The sequence below is a fragment of the Corvus cornix genome, chromosome 2, assembly GCF_000738735.6.
Source record: "Corvus cornix cornix isolate S_Up_H32 chromosome 2, ASM73873v5, whole genome shotgun sequence".
NCBI lineage: Eukaryota > Metazoa > Chordata > Aves > Passeriformes > Corvidae > Corvus > Corvus cornix.
Genome location: NC_046333.1, coordinates 124,853,141 through 124,869,527, shown reverse-complemented (window position 1 = coordinate 124,869,527; position 16,387 = coordinate 124,853,141). Strand labels below are relative to the sequence as shown.

The window sequence follows — 16,387 nt, the reverse complement described above, 5'->3', positions numbered from 1 at the left end:
GGCAGTGCCTTTGGACATCACCCTCACATACCTCACCCGTTGCTGCTGGCTCAAAATGGGCATGGTAATACCAGCACTACAGCATCTTCCACAGAACCACATCACCAGACCAGAATTGCTGCCCCACATGCTGAAACTTCCTCACTCAGAGTGCCCCCAAATGGCAGCGTTGGACCAGTGCTCCCTGTGGTCACATCAACTACCAAACTGTCTCCTCCTCTCCTCTCCTCCATGGCATCTCTGTCTGCGTTCCCCTTCTCATTTGGCTCCTTTCATCTGCTGTCTCCCAACGTGCTGAGCCCATCTGCACCAACACAGTCAGCAACGCTCAGCAAACCGTACAGACCCTGGGGGACTGAGATTGGCGCCTTCTAAGAGCTGACTCTTTAGCAAGGGTGGGAAAGCCTATAAACCTAGCTGAGCTGGGTTATGCCACCCTTAAAGTTGAAGTTCTTAGTAACTGGGACACAGGTACAGCTTCACCTTAACTAAGTTTGTCTAAAAACTGTCTCATTGGATTTTTCTTTTTGTTTTCTACATTTTTGTATTAACAGATTGGGGTTTTTTTAATAGTTGCTGAAGTTGTCCAAAAATAAAATTACAATAGTGGTTTGTTAACACTTGTGTTAGATCTCTGCTGAGCATTTAAGTCACTTTTGTAAACAGTTTGTTTCAAATGTTTCATTTTTCCTGAGTACATCAGACTGGCTTTTTATGAAAAGATACCACCTATTATTGTTAGCCATGGCCTAGTTTTGTTATTAATTTTTCCAAGACCATTCTTCTCAGCATTTACAAGCTGTGTTTTTGTTAGTATTTTGACACTGAGATGTTCTATAAAGAATTACACTTTTTGTAAACTATATTTGAGTCTTATATTTCTGAGCAAAGCGTTGACAAATCAGATGGACCTGCTTGACCAGCTTTATCTAAAAGCCCAATTTCTCTTTCTTCTGAAGCTGTTTGGTATATTTGGCAATCTTATTCTAGTCCCTAGTAGACATATACTCACTTCTCAGAACCACTACACCATTTTTTCCACCAAAAGGAGCAGTATGAGAGGGGAGGGTGCAAAAGTCAAATTGCACGCTGTATTGGTGGTGGGTTTAGGTGCTGGGGAAGTTATGGGAATTAAAGTTGTCACCTGCAGTGATCTCCCAGCCGGATCTGGTCACAGGCATCTTCATTTCATAGGGCCAGATCCTGCTTTGAGTTACACTGGAGTAATTGTTCTGCTAGCCTGAATTCTTGGGTATCTGAGGTCAGACTCTTCTCTGTGAGCTTCAAATTTTCAGCTGAAACTATTGATGCTGATATTTAACTAGCCAATGGAATGGTACAGTGGGAACCTGTTCAGTGCACAGCCTTGTTGCTTAACAGATGCATCCTAACCAGGTGATTTTTTATTGTGTTTTAGGTGCAGTTCAGTGCCACTACTCATTTTGCAAGGGTTCTGCTGTGTTCTTGTGTGCCTGAGAGTGTGTGCATGTACATATATTTTGCTTGATTTCATGAGAATCTTAATCTGAACAGGTTTATCGAGTGAGTTCCACTGGAAGGGGTTTGCTCTTGTATCTGTGTTGTGGCTAAATAAAGGAGAAAGAACAAAGTATTTTAAATTACATGCTTGTCTGATATGTATCAGTGGAGAATTTTGTGCCTGTGGGTGTCACAAGAGATGTCAAACAATTGCTACTCAGTCCTGCTGTGGGCATTTGTATTTACTCTTTTCTCAGGTATTATGGCATATGTAGCTATGCTAGCTGAGCACATGAAGAACCACAGTGCCTTGGAGTAACAGTCAAGGGAAGGAAAATGTAGGATTTCTTTTGCACATCACTTTTATGTGCCTGGCAGTGTGTAGGCAGGTAGTGAAGATACCAGGGTTTCTGCTAAAGTGGAGGTTAAAGCTACACTGCACTTGAATATTCTTAGTTATTTGTATTAAAAAGTGATCATCTTTACAAATATGAAGTCCTTTTCTGTCTAACTCACAAAATTGTTGTCTGTCCTATAGGTCTGGAATGAAGTTTTGTATGTTACAGTGAGGTTCAGATCCCATTCAGTCCATTAGTGCAGAATCTACCCCAGGTCTCCAACTGATCCTCTATTTGTTACTGACTGGTACCACCAGTGTCTAACACCTTTGCTTGAAATAAAAACCTGTCAGGGTTACAGGTAGATAGGTTTTCTTCCAATCCTGATTTTAGTCTGTCCTGCCTGCAAATCTCTACCTGCAGAATGTCTGGAAGTACTTCACCTCTTCCCTGCACATTTGAATTTATAGTACACTTGTTTTGGTAAATGGCACATCCTTGTCTGGATCTTTCTGCCAGAATAGCAGAAAGAACTCGGCCCTGTGGGAGACGAGAGCTTTGTTTAAAGAGGGGCTCTCAGGCCAATTAAGGAGTGGCATTGATGAGAGACTTTCTCGGAAGAAGGATTGCTGTGAGGCTGGAAAGAGCGGGAGAGCATTCAAGTGCATAACCTTGTTTTACCTTCCTTCTGAGGCTGTAGGAGACCACTGCTAGAAATGAAATGCAAAACACTGTGGGAGCTAGAGATACATAGGTGTTATTAAGAAGAGATTATAGAGCATAGTATTTCATGTAGAAACCTGAAATAAGAGGCTGTAAAATTCCAAATCCAGCTTCCTTTCACAGTGTGTATTGTCTCCTGTTTAATTATGCTCTGCCCTGTCCCTAACAGGTTTTTATAGCAAATTAACAACTCCTACCTAGAAGATTGCTATAGTGCATGCAACTATTCTTTAGATCTTTTAATAAATGGCAATGCTTCTCAGCCTTTTAATGGTTATTTCATTGACATTCAAATGACTTTGCCTTCCTCTAAATAGCTGGCTCTTTTGTGTAGAAAGACCCCTATAATCATTTTTGTCCCACTGTCCTACCCTTGAATGGACTTCAGAAGCAGAGTGCAATAAAAGTTTCACTGCTGGTGTTTGTCTCTATATCCACTGTCTTCTCTTTCTATTACCAATGACCACGGTATTAATGAAAAGTACTAATTTTTATTCAACTTTCACAGTAATTCTATATGAATTTTTAGGGGCTCAAAAATCTACTGATTGTTATCGTAGAAAGATATGAATGAATTATAGGAACTCACAAAAACTAGTAATTCAAATGGGAAAAGCATGGCCCAGAAGCTAAAACACCAGAGTTGTAAGTCCAGGGCTGCTGCTAACTTTGTAAATCTGTCTTGGCAATCACTTAATGTATATCTGTTTTGCCAGCAGTGAAACAGGTATGGCAGTACTTGGTCTCCTTTCCTCAAGAGGCAGTGGTAGTTGGAAATTTTCTATATGAGTGATAAATGCTGTTATTTCTCAAAAACTACAGTTCTGAGACATACTGCTATTTTTCTTTCCTGTGGGATGCTAGGTTTCTAAAGACAAACTGAGAAAGGCAAAATAAGCTTGCTTCTCTAGGCAGTAGATATCTCCGGAGTCCAAAACATTTACTTGTTTACCCTATTGCAAAAGAGCAATTCAGGAGCACAAGCTTAACCAGAGGGATGCTAGAAAAGAAAGGAAATGCATATATGTCTTGATCCCATGACCCCCCAACCACCATCAATTCCTTTGGATGAAATGTGTCCATCTGGAAATCCTCAGGCTAAAGCTTTGGGTAGGATGTAAGATGATGTGGTACTTCATATAAGCTAATATTATCTTCCTTTATTAAGGAAGCTGGATTTGAGCACAGAACAAATTTAAAAGGCTGGTAAATGCTGCACAAAACCAGATACAAACCTCTGGAAATCCATTCTGTGATTTGGCATAAAGGAATAGCTGATGGAAGTGACATTTTTTAGCTTTTGGAAAGAAGCTGTCAGTAGTTCTTAAGACACTTTCTGTTCAGCGCCCCAGTCTTAACACTAGTAGCGTGACAGAGTTTATTAGGATCATGCTGAAAACCCCATGAATCCTGCCTATTGCTCTCTTCACTCACACATCAGCATGTGAGTCCCCAGGTGACAGGAGCCTTCCTAGACTATTGCATAGTGGTGGGAAGTCTGCCAGGTTTTTTTTTTCCAAGCAATTCAAATAAGCCCAAGTGAACACAGATAAACTGAAATCCTTCTTCCTGTTTTATATTGTGTGCATACTCTCAAATGTTTATTGCCAGAAACTCTCAGTTTGGATTGCAACACACTCTAAATGGAGCTGGAATTCTCTAGTGAATAATGTAGAGGTCATGGGCTTTGTGCTGGAAGGCAACAAAAATTATGCACAAAGCCCTTTTCTGAGGCCTTACATGAAAGGATGCAGAGATGGATTGTGGTATTTGTGACTCAGTACACTAAGGCACGAATATGTTCATGTGTTAACCAGCCTACCTGACCTCGTAGGATCTGTGTGTGCTTTGCCTGTAACTGGATGACTCTCTCTCCACTTGCCCAACTTATAAATAAAAATTAGAACAGTCCCTTTCTTCTGGAGCCAGAAGATGTGGGCATTGACTCATGCTTGCAATATAGTAGCGTGTCTGCAGTCATAAATGTTGAAATGGCAATGCCTAGTAAGATACAGATACTTGAAGGTGTCTTTTGGGACTCTGAAATGTTCATTTGGTGAAGGCTTTTATTAAGGAAGTGCTTGGGTATTTTATATTGTTCTCTCTTATTCCACCTAGTCCGGTGAAATTTTTTGTCTAGCAAATTCTACTGATTATTCATGCAGCTTGAAGGAGTGGACCAAACTGCCTTGCTCTGACCTGTGCTGTGTGCAGTCTGCCCAAGCCTTCCCAGCAAAGTTCATAGACAGAGGTTCTCTTCCAGCTGATTTTTATTTTTTTCCTTAATAAATCATGTAACACAGCTTTATAATGCAGGAGAGGCTTATCTAAGTGCTCAGGACAGCTGAGCAGGGGGGGCATTCTGCCCTGCCTATAGACCCCCTAACTGCATTACATTTGGACCTTTTCAGAATCTTTTACCAGGCTGCTCATTTCAGGTGAAGCCTCCTGGCAAGGAAGGGGGGGAATAGCCGGAACCAGTTCTGCACACCTCCTGCTCGTTGGGGCAGCCTCAGTACAAGGAGGACTTTGCAGACCACGGTTTTCTCTCTGCACTGAAGAGACTTCTTGGAGTTTTCCAGGTGGCTTCTCCAAGGTAAGCTGTAAAATCTGGGCACAAACATTAGTAACAGGTTAAACAGGTATGTACATTTCTCTGTTTTACTCTGCTTTCACAGAAGAAAGGATGTTGGGAGTAGGAAAGCTGGTGAAGCAGCTCTGAGAGAGAATGGCAGGAGAAGGAAGGAAGGCTGATCTGTAGGATCAGAGGAAAATTGAGGCTGTGAACAGATGCATGAAGAGATGCATTGTTTGCATTGCCTGTGGCAAAGATACGGAAGTACCTGACGTCTGATGAAAAAATAAGCTGCATGCCAGTAGGTAGAGGATTTAGAGAGGGGAAGATAGTACTCAGTATTCATAATTTTTCTCAGTATGAGCAACTGACAAAGAGTGAGGCACATTATTTAAAACCAATAAGGTGCTGAAACAATGCATGTGCATGTCTTCATCGAATTTGATGGGTCATCCCACTGGCTAGGGAGAAACCTGGGCTAGATGGACTATCAGTGACTGTAAGAATGCATTATAGCGTGGTTTACTGACTGAATTTGTACAATCTGGTCAAGGAGGAATAATAATAAAACAATAAGGAGGAAGGAATCAAAGCATGAGAGAGGGCTTGATCCAAGTTGACAGAGAATTTGAGACATCAGAATAGCTGATAAGAGCACCTAATGACTGGCAGCCTCTTCCACAAACCCCTCAGCCTTCATCAGTGGTTACCACCTAGCTGCTAGTGCAGCCACTTAGCTCCTGGGTTTTGGTATGGTGTTTCTCACCATGGATTAGCCATCTAAGTAGGTATGAGGTCTCCTTCAACATTACTTGAGTAGGGCAGGTGCTTGTTCTGCCCAGTAGTGGAAAATGAGTGAAGGTGAGTATGGAGCCTCCTTCTGAGTCAAGGGATATCAGGTAGAGAGAGCACAGAATTTCTTTCATATTATATATCTGCTGTAGATAGTGGTGGTAATGACTGGGTAATCTTCTCATTGTCATCAAGCCTGCCTTTAAAAGCAGAGGCCATTTCAGAGGCTGGATTTCAATAGCAAAAGATGAAATGAGAAGAATGGTCATTTGTTGCTGTTCAGCGATGGTTATGTGAAAGTTTGTGGGATTGGATAGCGGTTAAAAATGCAGCAAAGGGAACTGAAGTGTGTGCTGTAGGAACTCTTTTACATGCTGCACAGCAGGTATATCTGTTTTTTACTTCATCAGGAAAACATTGATGTGATTGAACAATGTTCCCTGTATAATGTAGATGCCTAACTGTCTGTAGATTGCCCCTTTGAATTTCTCTGGGATTCATTGCGTCTTCTGTTAGGAGGAAATTATCAACAACAAGAGGAAATCCTGTACTAGTACTGAATAGTCCTTATTTTAAAGGTACTTCCCTTCTTGTGGGAATTGTATATAATCAGAACAACACTCCATAAAACAGATGAATTATTTTAGAAGGAGACAGGTCAGCCTTTTATTTAAAAGGTCTGACGTTATTGTACATAAGAAAATCAATTGTTAGAGTGGATGACATTCTTCCACTAGCTGCCTGTGCTTCCCAAAGGTGGGGCAAAGTTTAAGGCATTGGTAACAGGAAGCCTGGGCTCCTTAGAGACTTTCATGTTTTCTGGAGCACGCAATGACAGAATGACTCCTTTTCTTCCCCAAAATAGCAGCAGGAATAAGAATGATTAAATTTTACCCTGTTAAGGATTGGAATAGGTAAAGATGCGAATGGTGCAAATACCTGTGGGCCAACACCAAATATCCACTAAGTTGGTGTGGGCAGGGGAAGGTGCATTAGTCAGCATTGTGCTGTAAATGCTGTGCAAGCAGGAAAAGAAGCTCTTCTGAAGACAAACCTTTCCAATAGGTTTCCAAAATCTGACTCTCCATACTTCAGTTCAGATTACAACACAGACCTTTCCCACCACATAAACCAGTATGGGCTGAGCAAGGGGCAGGTGCAGTTCCCACATGAAGCCAGGGGCTGAACTACCACGTGGCTACAAATACGTCCTGGGATTTGGGGCACCAAATCAACCAAGCACACTGAGAGGTGTGACTGCAGATGTGAAGCTAAATGGCTGTCATTCCCTCACCTGCTAAATCCATGTTTCAAAGGAGGCAGTTGAAATCCCATGTACTCTCCTCAACCAGCCATGAAGCTGTTAGAGCCCTGAATGAGTAAAATACTCCATGAAAGAAACTAAAGCAAAATATGTTGTGGGGCTCTAGAAGTCTTTGGGTTGTTGCTGGCTTTGATAAAGTTTGTCTAATTTTTCTCTCCTCCCTGGGAGGTAAGAAGGCTTCCTGCTTCTTCATGGTGCTGACAGAGGTTTGCAGGACCCTTTACACAGCCCCCTCAGACCCGACCTCATCCTGCCAGGAAACAGACTGAAGGCTTATTTTCTGCCCCTGCAGCACAGCAACATCCCAGTCTGAAAGCACAGCCTCAATGGCAGGGCTGGCTGAGAGCCACAGCGGCCCAAGACTGGGAATTCCCATGGTCTGCCCCCAGGGACAAAGCTGAAGGAGTGACACGTCAGGTTTCCGGGTAGAAAAATCACTGTGCTTTTTTTTTTTTTTAAACTGCATCAATATCCTCATAATGTGCTAGCCAGACAGTCTGACTTTATGCATTTTTTAAATAAAGAGGGAGCAATAATGAAATTATTCTTTAGCTTTCATTTTGGCTGTATACTTTTTAATGGCAAAAAAAGGTTCAAAATCCCCATCTTATTGCCAGGTCTTCTCCTAGGAAGTGCAGCCTTCTCTCCATACTATTTTCACTGCCTTTCATGAGATAGATACTCAGTCTGTACCAAACAGTTGCTGAGAAAGCTGTGATTCAAGCTTTATATAATGCAATACTTTTTATACCAGAGTCTATTGGGAAACAGCCTGTTCGACTCAGCTATCTGCATTGCATTAACTTTTATAACCTAAAACTCCCATCAGAAAGGAGATTTTTATGAGATTGCATTTGACACATCCCCACAAATGTTCCCTTAACAACTATGTCTGACTGACTGAAAAAGGCTAGAGAAGACTTTGCCAGGGGCTAGCGCCACCTCAGATTTAATTTTTGGCGACAGTGTCTGCTCCTCACTCATTTGCACTGTTGCAACGCTGCTGTTAATCCTGTGGGACAAGGGAGATGATGAAGATAATTCTGTACACCGAACTTGTACGCAGCACCTGGCCTGACTTTGCTCCCAGATTGCCGAAGTTGCAGAATGAAGCGTAGTCCAGGGGAGTGGGTAAGGCATCGGGGAAAAGTGGAGATTTATGTTGAAGCCTGATTCTGAGGAGGAGGTTTTTATTAATAAGATCCCCATCCCTATCCCCAGGGATTTTCAGTCTCAACAGTACTCCATCTGCCTATCCCCAAAGTTAGGTGATATTTGCAGTGTACTGTGGAGGTGTAGTACTATATCCTGGGTAAGAAGTTGGGACTCAAAGCTGAAAATCAAATAGTTGAGCTGCTTGGCAGAGGTGTTTCGAACTGGATTGAGTTTTTTCTTCAGGACTTCTGCAGCAGTTCTGGATTCAAAGCTGCTCTTGATTTTCTGGAAGCCCCAGAGGGTCAATAGTTCTTCACATCAGCCTGAGTTACTTCCCATGTCAGAGTTTCAGCACAGTGAACATTTAGGAAGCCTTTTTCTAGTCTCTTACAGCACTTGAGAAAATGGAAGCAAAAAAAAAAAAAAAAAAAGAATCCAGTTCCCACTTTACCCATAACTCTAGGACTGTATTTTCCACTCCAAAGTCTCCTAACACATTCAGCTATTTCAGCAACAACCCAACCCCTTCACTACACCCTGAAGAAAGGAAATCCAGCCAATGTTTGGAATGAAACAGGTTTTGCAGGCAAAATTAATACTTCCCTTAGATGTGTTTTTGTTGTGTTTGACTTCAAACCTCAACACGGTATTTCTAACACAGTCTTTTGTGTGTAATGTACTAGGTCTTAAATAAATTATTTGAAGTCATGGCTTCACTTATGATGTCTCAAATCCTCATGTGTATGGTTTATCAGTAGGGTTGAAGGATTTGCTACTCAGACGCCTTCAACAGGGAGTGATAAGAGGTGACACATACAGGTTATCTTTATGTGGACCAGATCTAGATAGGAGTGGGTTTAAGGGGAGAAAAAGATCCACTTGAGGGCTCTGTGTGATCATAGAGCATGCATAGCTGAAGACTCTGTTGGCATGGCACAGATTGCCATTGTGGCACTGGATCATGGTAGGGACATGGCGTGGTGCAAGCTGGGATCCCAGTGGAAGATCTGCAGTAATAAAAATGTCTAGGATGTGAAAACTGGCATTTAGAGTGCAGCTTTGGGAGGAGTTAAAGGCATGAAAGGAAACTTGTTGGGACTGTGGGAAGAGGTGGGGGTTGAGAAAAGGGTTTCATGTGTGGAAGGAGAGGACAGTCTCCTCAATCCTCCTCAGTTGCCAGACGTGTCATGGCGGTTTCCAGCCCTGTGTGACGTATCAGTTGCTTGGACACGAGATAGGATCGCCATCAGATAACGCTGAACCTTTATTCTGACTGAAGTTGCCTCTGTTCATTAAATGAATGCAATTACCTGGATGAGAAGCTGACAATAAAACATCACTCCTTTTGCCTACACATGGCTCAGTTGCTTAAAATGGCCAATCTCTAACTTGGAGTGATGGCAGGGATGTATTCAAGGAATGAACAAGGAGCCCTTATAACCATTGGGCAAGTGGTCTTCACATGATGATGTCAGGGAAAAAAAAATGGCAATTAGAACTTGTTAGGACTTGTTTTGCAATCCTTTGTAAGGAGAGAAAGGCTAAATCTCCTTAGAGCGGGTAGGAAAACTCTTTTCTGGAGAACATATGAAAATAGGTCACTTGTGTCTTTTCTTAGGGAGCGTACAGAAAACACAGATTAGTGTCTCTGGAACAATTTTGGCTTATGCTCTGGTTTTCAGAAGAGGAGGAGGGCTGTGAGGCAGCAGAGTGATTGCTGTATTCAGTGGCATGGCCCATGGGCGGTGGTGTTTGGGGAGGGGGTGTCGCCTGCACAATAGCGATGGGGCTGTTCGGGAAACGCTTTCATACAATTTTATGAGAGAGAGAAAATAGATGCCTGTAGAAATAACTTTTACAACTCTGTTGATTTAAAAGAGAATGAGAGTGCAATGAGGGTGCTTTTGTCCCAGCAAAGAACTTTATAGTATGTATTGTCCTGATGTCTCTGGCTTTCTACAGGTTGGGGTGCAATGGGCTGATTCTCCTGGGTTTTCCTTCTTCTCCCTCTGAGGCCAGCAACTGTGTCAGGGCTCAGCTGTAACATTTATGGCGTAAGGGAAAGAAGATTTCTTTAAAAAACCAAAACAAACCAAAAAAACTTTGCAGAGACTTGGTACTCTGGGTAATAATTACAAGTTTCACCCTGCTGTCTTCAGGGGGATGAGATCACAGTTGCAGTCCGAGATTGCTGTTTCTTCCTGGAACATGTGGGATAAAGTCTGACGTGGTCAAAATGGACAAATAATGAATTCAGTGCCACTGAGCACTGAGATATCCCTTACAGTAAATAATCTAGTGTCAGAAAATATCTTTCTGTTCTGGAGCTGTACTGGTACCTCTATGGAGCAAAAGCATTGCACTACTGCAAATGCCTATTCCAGATGACAGGTTGTGGTTAAGCCCTGGTGAAATAGTCACTATTCATAAGTTTGAATTAAGTGTTATTAAAAAATGAGAAAATAGTGAAATGCGTTGGGCACACTGAACTGTCAGAGTCCTGCAGGCTCACAGACAAGCACACCTAAAAAATAACAGCAGTTTCAGGCAACACTGCAAATCCTCCCTCCTGGCCCCTGAACTTCCTCCTTTACTCTTGGAGATAACCCAGCCTGCACATCACATGCAAAGGATGACACAGTGTGACAACACGCATGCCTGTATGGTGTCCAGATGAGCAGGGAAGGACCAGTGTTAGCGGTTTTTCTCCTAACAGATGTTTTTTTCTGGACAAATTGTTGAAGAAGTGAGATAAGGTTCAAACCATGTACACTGCTAGTCCCAAAACCGAACCAGGTCACTTTGACTTTTAAGAGGCAGTGATGCCTTGACAAGAGAGGAAACCTGATGGCAAAGCACACTGGTGCTGGCCAGAGGGTTTGCATCTGTGATGCCTCTCATATCACTAAGACGCCAGAAAGAAACCCCAGGCTTCTGGGAGGGAATGTTTGCCATCTGCTTCCCTCTGTTGACTGAGTTATTGAAGTACACTAAACTTGGGTACACTGAAGGCAAACTTCACAGACAATAAAGTGGGGTGGAAAGGCAGACAATAGGCTGGATTCCTGGCATTCATGAGCTGCTGGAACTTTGCTCACAATACTGCAACGGCTCAGGATTGGCCCACGCTGCTCTTAGTTTAAGCAGCCCGTTTTATATAAAACCATGCTCTCAAAATGAAAAGACATTCTTTATGTGTACACACTTTCAAAGGTGCATCGCCCTCCTCATGTCTAAATAATAACACCCCCAACCTAAACTTTTCTTGTTTGACAGATCAAGTTGTCTTTCTTGTTTGACAGCTCAAGCTGTCAGTCATTGCTGGCACTTGGCCTACAGTCAGGGAGGAAAATGAAGCAGTTTTCTTGTTCTAATGCTGTTTTTAAAACAACAGCTTTGTATTAGTCACCACAGCTACCAAATGCGGGCAGCGGTTCAGGAGAGCTTTCCAAGAGTATTACTTTCTGCTACTGAAATGTTGGTAAACTCACATTGGCTGTAAGACACAGTTCCCAGTCCTTCATTGGGTGCTATGGAAATGTAGTGTGCATTATAGAGAGATACTTTTATTAAACCCTAACAGCTCATTTGCACCGGAGTCAAACTGCATAATATCTATCATCCTGTCCTGCTGTGCCTTGACCACAGAGTATACATTTCCCTCATCTGGGAAGGGAGAAATGGCAGCAGTGACTCATGGGTGACACTTATGTCATTTGACATGAATACCATTTCCACTGGAGACTTGCAAGACCCTGGCTTTCAGTTTCTTTTGTTTTCTGACTACTTCTCTGGCATCCTCCTACATGACATTGTGTTTGACAATGCTAAGAAGGGATGCTCAGTTGGTATAAGACTCACACAATTTATTTTCTGCTGACAGAAGCATGCTATTCAAAGGGGCTTCAGCTCTCCATAAAGCACCCCCGAATTTGAACAGATTTATGTTTGCACTGTTTGCCTGAGATGCAGTGCACAACAGCATATCTGTGTTCAGAAACAAACTTCACCTGTGGCAAAGACACCTTCAAGGGCTTGACACAATCCTCCTCCGGGTGTACAGGTAACTTTGAGGGCTCCCCTGAGCTGGTTGGAAGAACACTCTAAGCTCTGCATTATCTCCTGAGAAGTAAGCTGAAGTGACAAATCACCTGCTGGACACTTTTTCTCAGCTCACCCTGTGCTGAGATGCTGCTGCCTGGGACAGAGCTTAGAAATACTGTGGACCTCTTTTAAGAGATTAAATCACTGAAAGCTTTTTGGCAACAAGATGTGATCATCTGCCCATCTGCAGAATGTATTGGCTGGCCACCACCTGGTAGTTGTCAAAAATAGCCATGGGATCTCCTGAATGTGCCAAGGAATGCTGCTACTCTTTCTTGGTGGCCTGTGATCAGAGGCATGAGCTGATGCTTTGCTTGGCTCTGCCCAGCAGATAGATGTTTCAGGACTCTGGTTTTAGCTGTCGTCACCAGGCATCATTTGTTGTTGTCTTTATTTCAGGCCTGCTCTGGTACATAACAGCTATGAGTGGATTTGCTCAAAGGTCAGCCTTCTTTCAACACTAGGATGAACCAGATTCTTTCCTCATTTAGCTCCTACACTGTGCTTTGCTCACTTGGAGTATCCTGCCAGAATCTTAAATAATCCTAAATTATGTGGGATCACTGCTGACCTCTCCTACTCCTAGCAGCTTGTTGTGGTTCCCTTAAATGTTCTGGCTGATGGAACATTGGGAGCATGTAGAGTTAAATCAAGTGAGCATAAATGTTCTATGATTTACATCTTTCTCCAAAAGGGCTGATAAAGAAACTCCTCTTTGGGGTGGGTGAAAATAGATAGAAGTAATCTCTGCAATTATCTTCACAGATGCCTAACTACAACGTATACAACTTGTCCTTGACTTTATGTTTAGCATTTGACATGAAGGGAGAATTACATAGGATGCACAGGGCCGTGGCCTGCCTTGCTGCTGTGAAGATAGGTTGGTTTGTGTCTGGGAGTTATGGTAAAGCAAGCAAACTTCTCCATGCAGTTTTTTTTCACTGCCAACATGAGCCCAGTGTTGCCTGCAACCATCACACGAGGGCTTTCTCTTAACACATGCCACTGCTTAGGTACTTGGAAAGTACCTAAGCAGTGGCATGTGTTAGAGTCTGCTGCTGTTTTTATGCCTTGAACCAACCCTTCTATTCTGATAGCTTCATTAACAGCACAACAAGGATTGATAAACTCATAAAAGCTCTTCCTAGCAAACAGGAAGGTAGGAGGAAGGTAGCTCACCCAGAAAGTTCATCCATGTGAGAGAATGGAGAGATGTAGTTCCTGAGCTGAGTCACTCATGAAGTCACAGGTATTTAACCAGATCAGGTGGGTTTTTTTTTGTTTGTTTGTTTGTTTGTTTGTTTGTTTTTTTTTTTTTGTTGGCAGCCAAGGACAGTATTTCATTTACTGACACTGCTTTTTTCTTTCTCTTTGCAGTCAGATACAGGTACTGCTTGGATACATGTGATGAATGAAAGAGTGATTGCCACAGTTCCACATCAACAACAATGTACTTCCTGTTTTAGGCACAGTTATGCTGTGGTATCTAGATAAAAAGAGGATATCGTCTGAAGGGTCATGGTATGCGTATTTTTTTATTCACTCAAGTGACTCTAAATCCTTCCTTTTTGCAATGACTCACCTTTTCAACTATGGGATTTTGAGTGACCTTTTCAGTGCCTGATTCAACATTAACTGACACCCTGGAACAAATTTCTGTTTGTATTAGTGAATATTCACATCAGCCATGCAAAAATCAAATGAACAACCACATCTCTTAAGTGGTATTTTTTTTTACTATGAGGTTTACAGTTAATTTTAAACTTTGTGGTTTTTAAAGTGTGATCAAAATGCAAAAGTGCAACTTCATAACCAAAAAGATTTTACTTTGAGGATGTATTTATTGTGGCTGTTACATCACCATCCATTTTACTTTAGAATAATAAAAACTGAGATATTTTTTCACCACCACAAATCCATTCAATATTCTCTTAGGTATGAAAACACGAATGATCAAAACCGATTAAATGCTAATGTAAACAAAAAAATTTGCAGCACTTACTAGTGGTGTCCAGTTAAAGAATTCTATGTATGTTCAGAATGCCACATATATGTTCAGAATTTAAGCATAGTATAGCATAGAATAAAATAGAACGGACAATTTCAGCTGGAAAGGACCTATAGTGATCATCTAATCCTGATCACTCAGGGCTGACCAAAAGCTAAGGCATATTTTTTTAAGGGCATTGTCCAAATGCCTCTTATATGCTGAAAGGTCAGAGCATTGACCACCTCCCTATGAAATCTGTTCCAATGGCTGACCACCCTCTTGGTAAAGAAATGCTACCCAATGCCCAGTCAAAGCTACCTCTGTTATCCATTCTCTTTTAAGAATCCATAGAAGTGGTTCTGGTTTAAGTAAATTAAGTAAATCGGATTGTGATTAATGGGAAAGAAAGGGAAAGAAACTTATCCACAAGTAATTTTGCAGATCCACATCTGGTTTTGAGAGGCAAAGTTAATTCTTCACAAAGTAGAACACTTCTTCAGTTTGACAAGTACTGGATTCTGTGCAATTCCTTGTGTGTGACTTAAACAGGTTTCCATAGGTCACTGTTTCAAGAAGTGCACATGAATTGATGAGGTCCAAACACCAAAAATGATGTGTTACCTTGTGTTTGTTACTTTATTCCCTCTTTCAAATCCCAAAGAATGACCTGCATTTGCCATGAAACACTTCTACTGGCATTTGGGTTATCTTATGTCACGATGGACAAAATATATATCATGGGGTAAGCTAAAACATATTTTAGAAACTCTTTGCCTTCTCTTTTATGTTTATTTCTCTACCGTGGCCTCTGAGACCTCTTTTGCCAGAAAATATTAAGCAGTTTGTAGCAAGGGGGGAATGTCCATCCTGAAATATTCATTAGCACTCAAGAAGTTCGTGGATTCCCATTCTCTCATTCTCATATGATTGCTGTGCCAAATGAAACCCAGTGCCATACACAGGCTTACTCAGAGGACGAGTAGCTTCTAAGGGTACCCAGGGCAGTTGTCTGGGCACTTGGGTCATGAGAGAAGCCCACTTAACTAAGGTAGGTAGCATGTGAGTCATCTGCGAGTGAGAAGGCAAAATAAGAGAAGCTTTAATTTCTGCTTTGAGTTGCCTTGGATTTAATAACATTTATAGGAACATTATATGTGCTTCCAGCAACTTTCCACAGGCCGTTTAAAATCTGTTACTGGTGGTTCAGTATTTGCAGCTGCCTGAATGCAGGACATTTTCACCAGCACCATGTACTGTATCTGGCTGGCTTTTGATAAGAATGTGAAAATAATTTATGATTCCATATGGAGTTGTTGATGTGTTTTAGATTGCATTATTTTAGGGACATATCATAGCCAACACCTATGAAGAGATGTAGATAATTTTCCACTACCAAGCTGACTGGTACCCTTCCTATTGAAAGTGCCATATTTGTAATGCCAAAGTGGATTCCTCATATTTAAATGTAATAAAATATCTGCAGTTACTGACAGGGTTACCTCTGTTGATGTGAGCAGCTACCTCATGCAATGCCATAACTACCATGAATATTCGTATTTTCACCCACATACCCACCTGATTTTGTCTTCTTAAAGCCTCTTGCTTTATTTATGACCATCTCTAGGCTTTTTCTCAGAAATAGCCATCAGAATGGTAACATTCATGAGTCTTACCTAGTTCTGAGAAAACTGTGAAGTTGTTGTGACACTTCTCTAGGCATTTTAATATCTCAAATGTATAGTCTTTCTTTAAGACCAGTTGCTGAATAAAACTGCAACTCTATCTACTTGCAGCTATATTTTCAGCCAGTTCTTGTCTGGCCAAGTGTAATGGAGATAATTTTGTATTTAATTTCTATTTGCTTTCTTTTAAGACCACTGTGAACATAGTGGTCATTTGGAGACTAA

At 41.7% G+C, this 16,387-nt stretch overlaps 1 protein-coding gene across 1 annotated transcript in view; it reads left to right on the top strand.

The window, feature by feature from the left end:
• The window catches only part of HEY1 (hes related family bHLH transcription factor with YRPW motif 1), a 3,573-nt gene extending 1,951 nt beyond the window's left edge, over window positions 1-1,622 (top strand). The window contains exon 5 of the mRNA XM_039549949.1: window positions 1-1,622. This exon is cut by the window's left edge and continues 209 nt beyond it. Coding sequence (XP_039405883.1) covers window positions 1-375 — 375 coding nt within the window. The 3' untranslated portion in view covers window positions 376-1,622.
• Window positions 1,623-16,387: the final 14,765 nt, after the last annotated feature.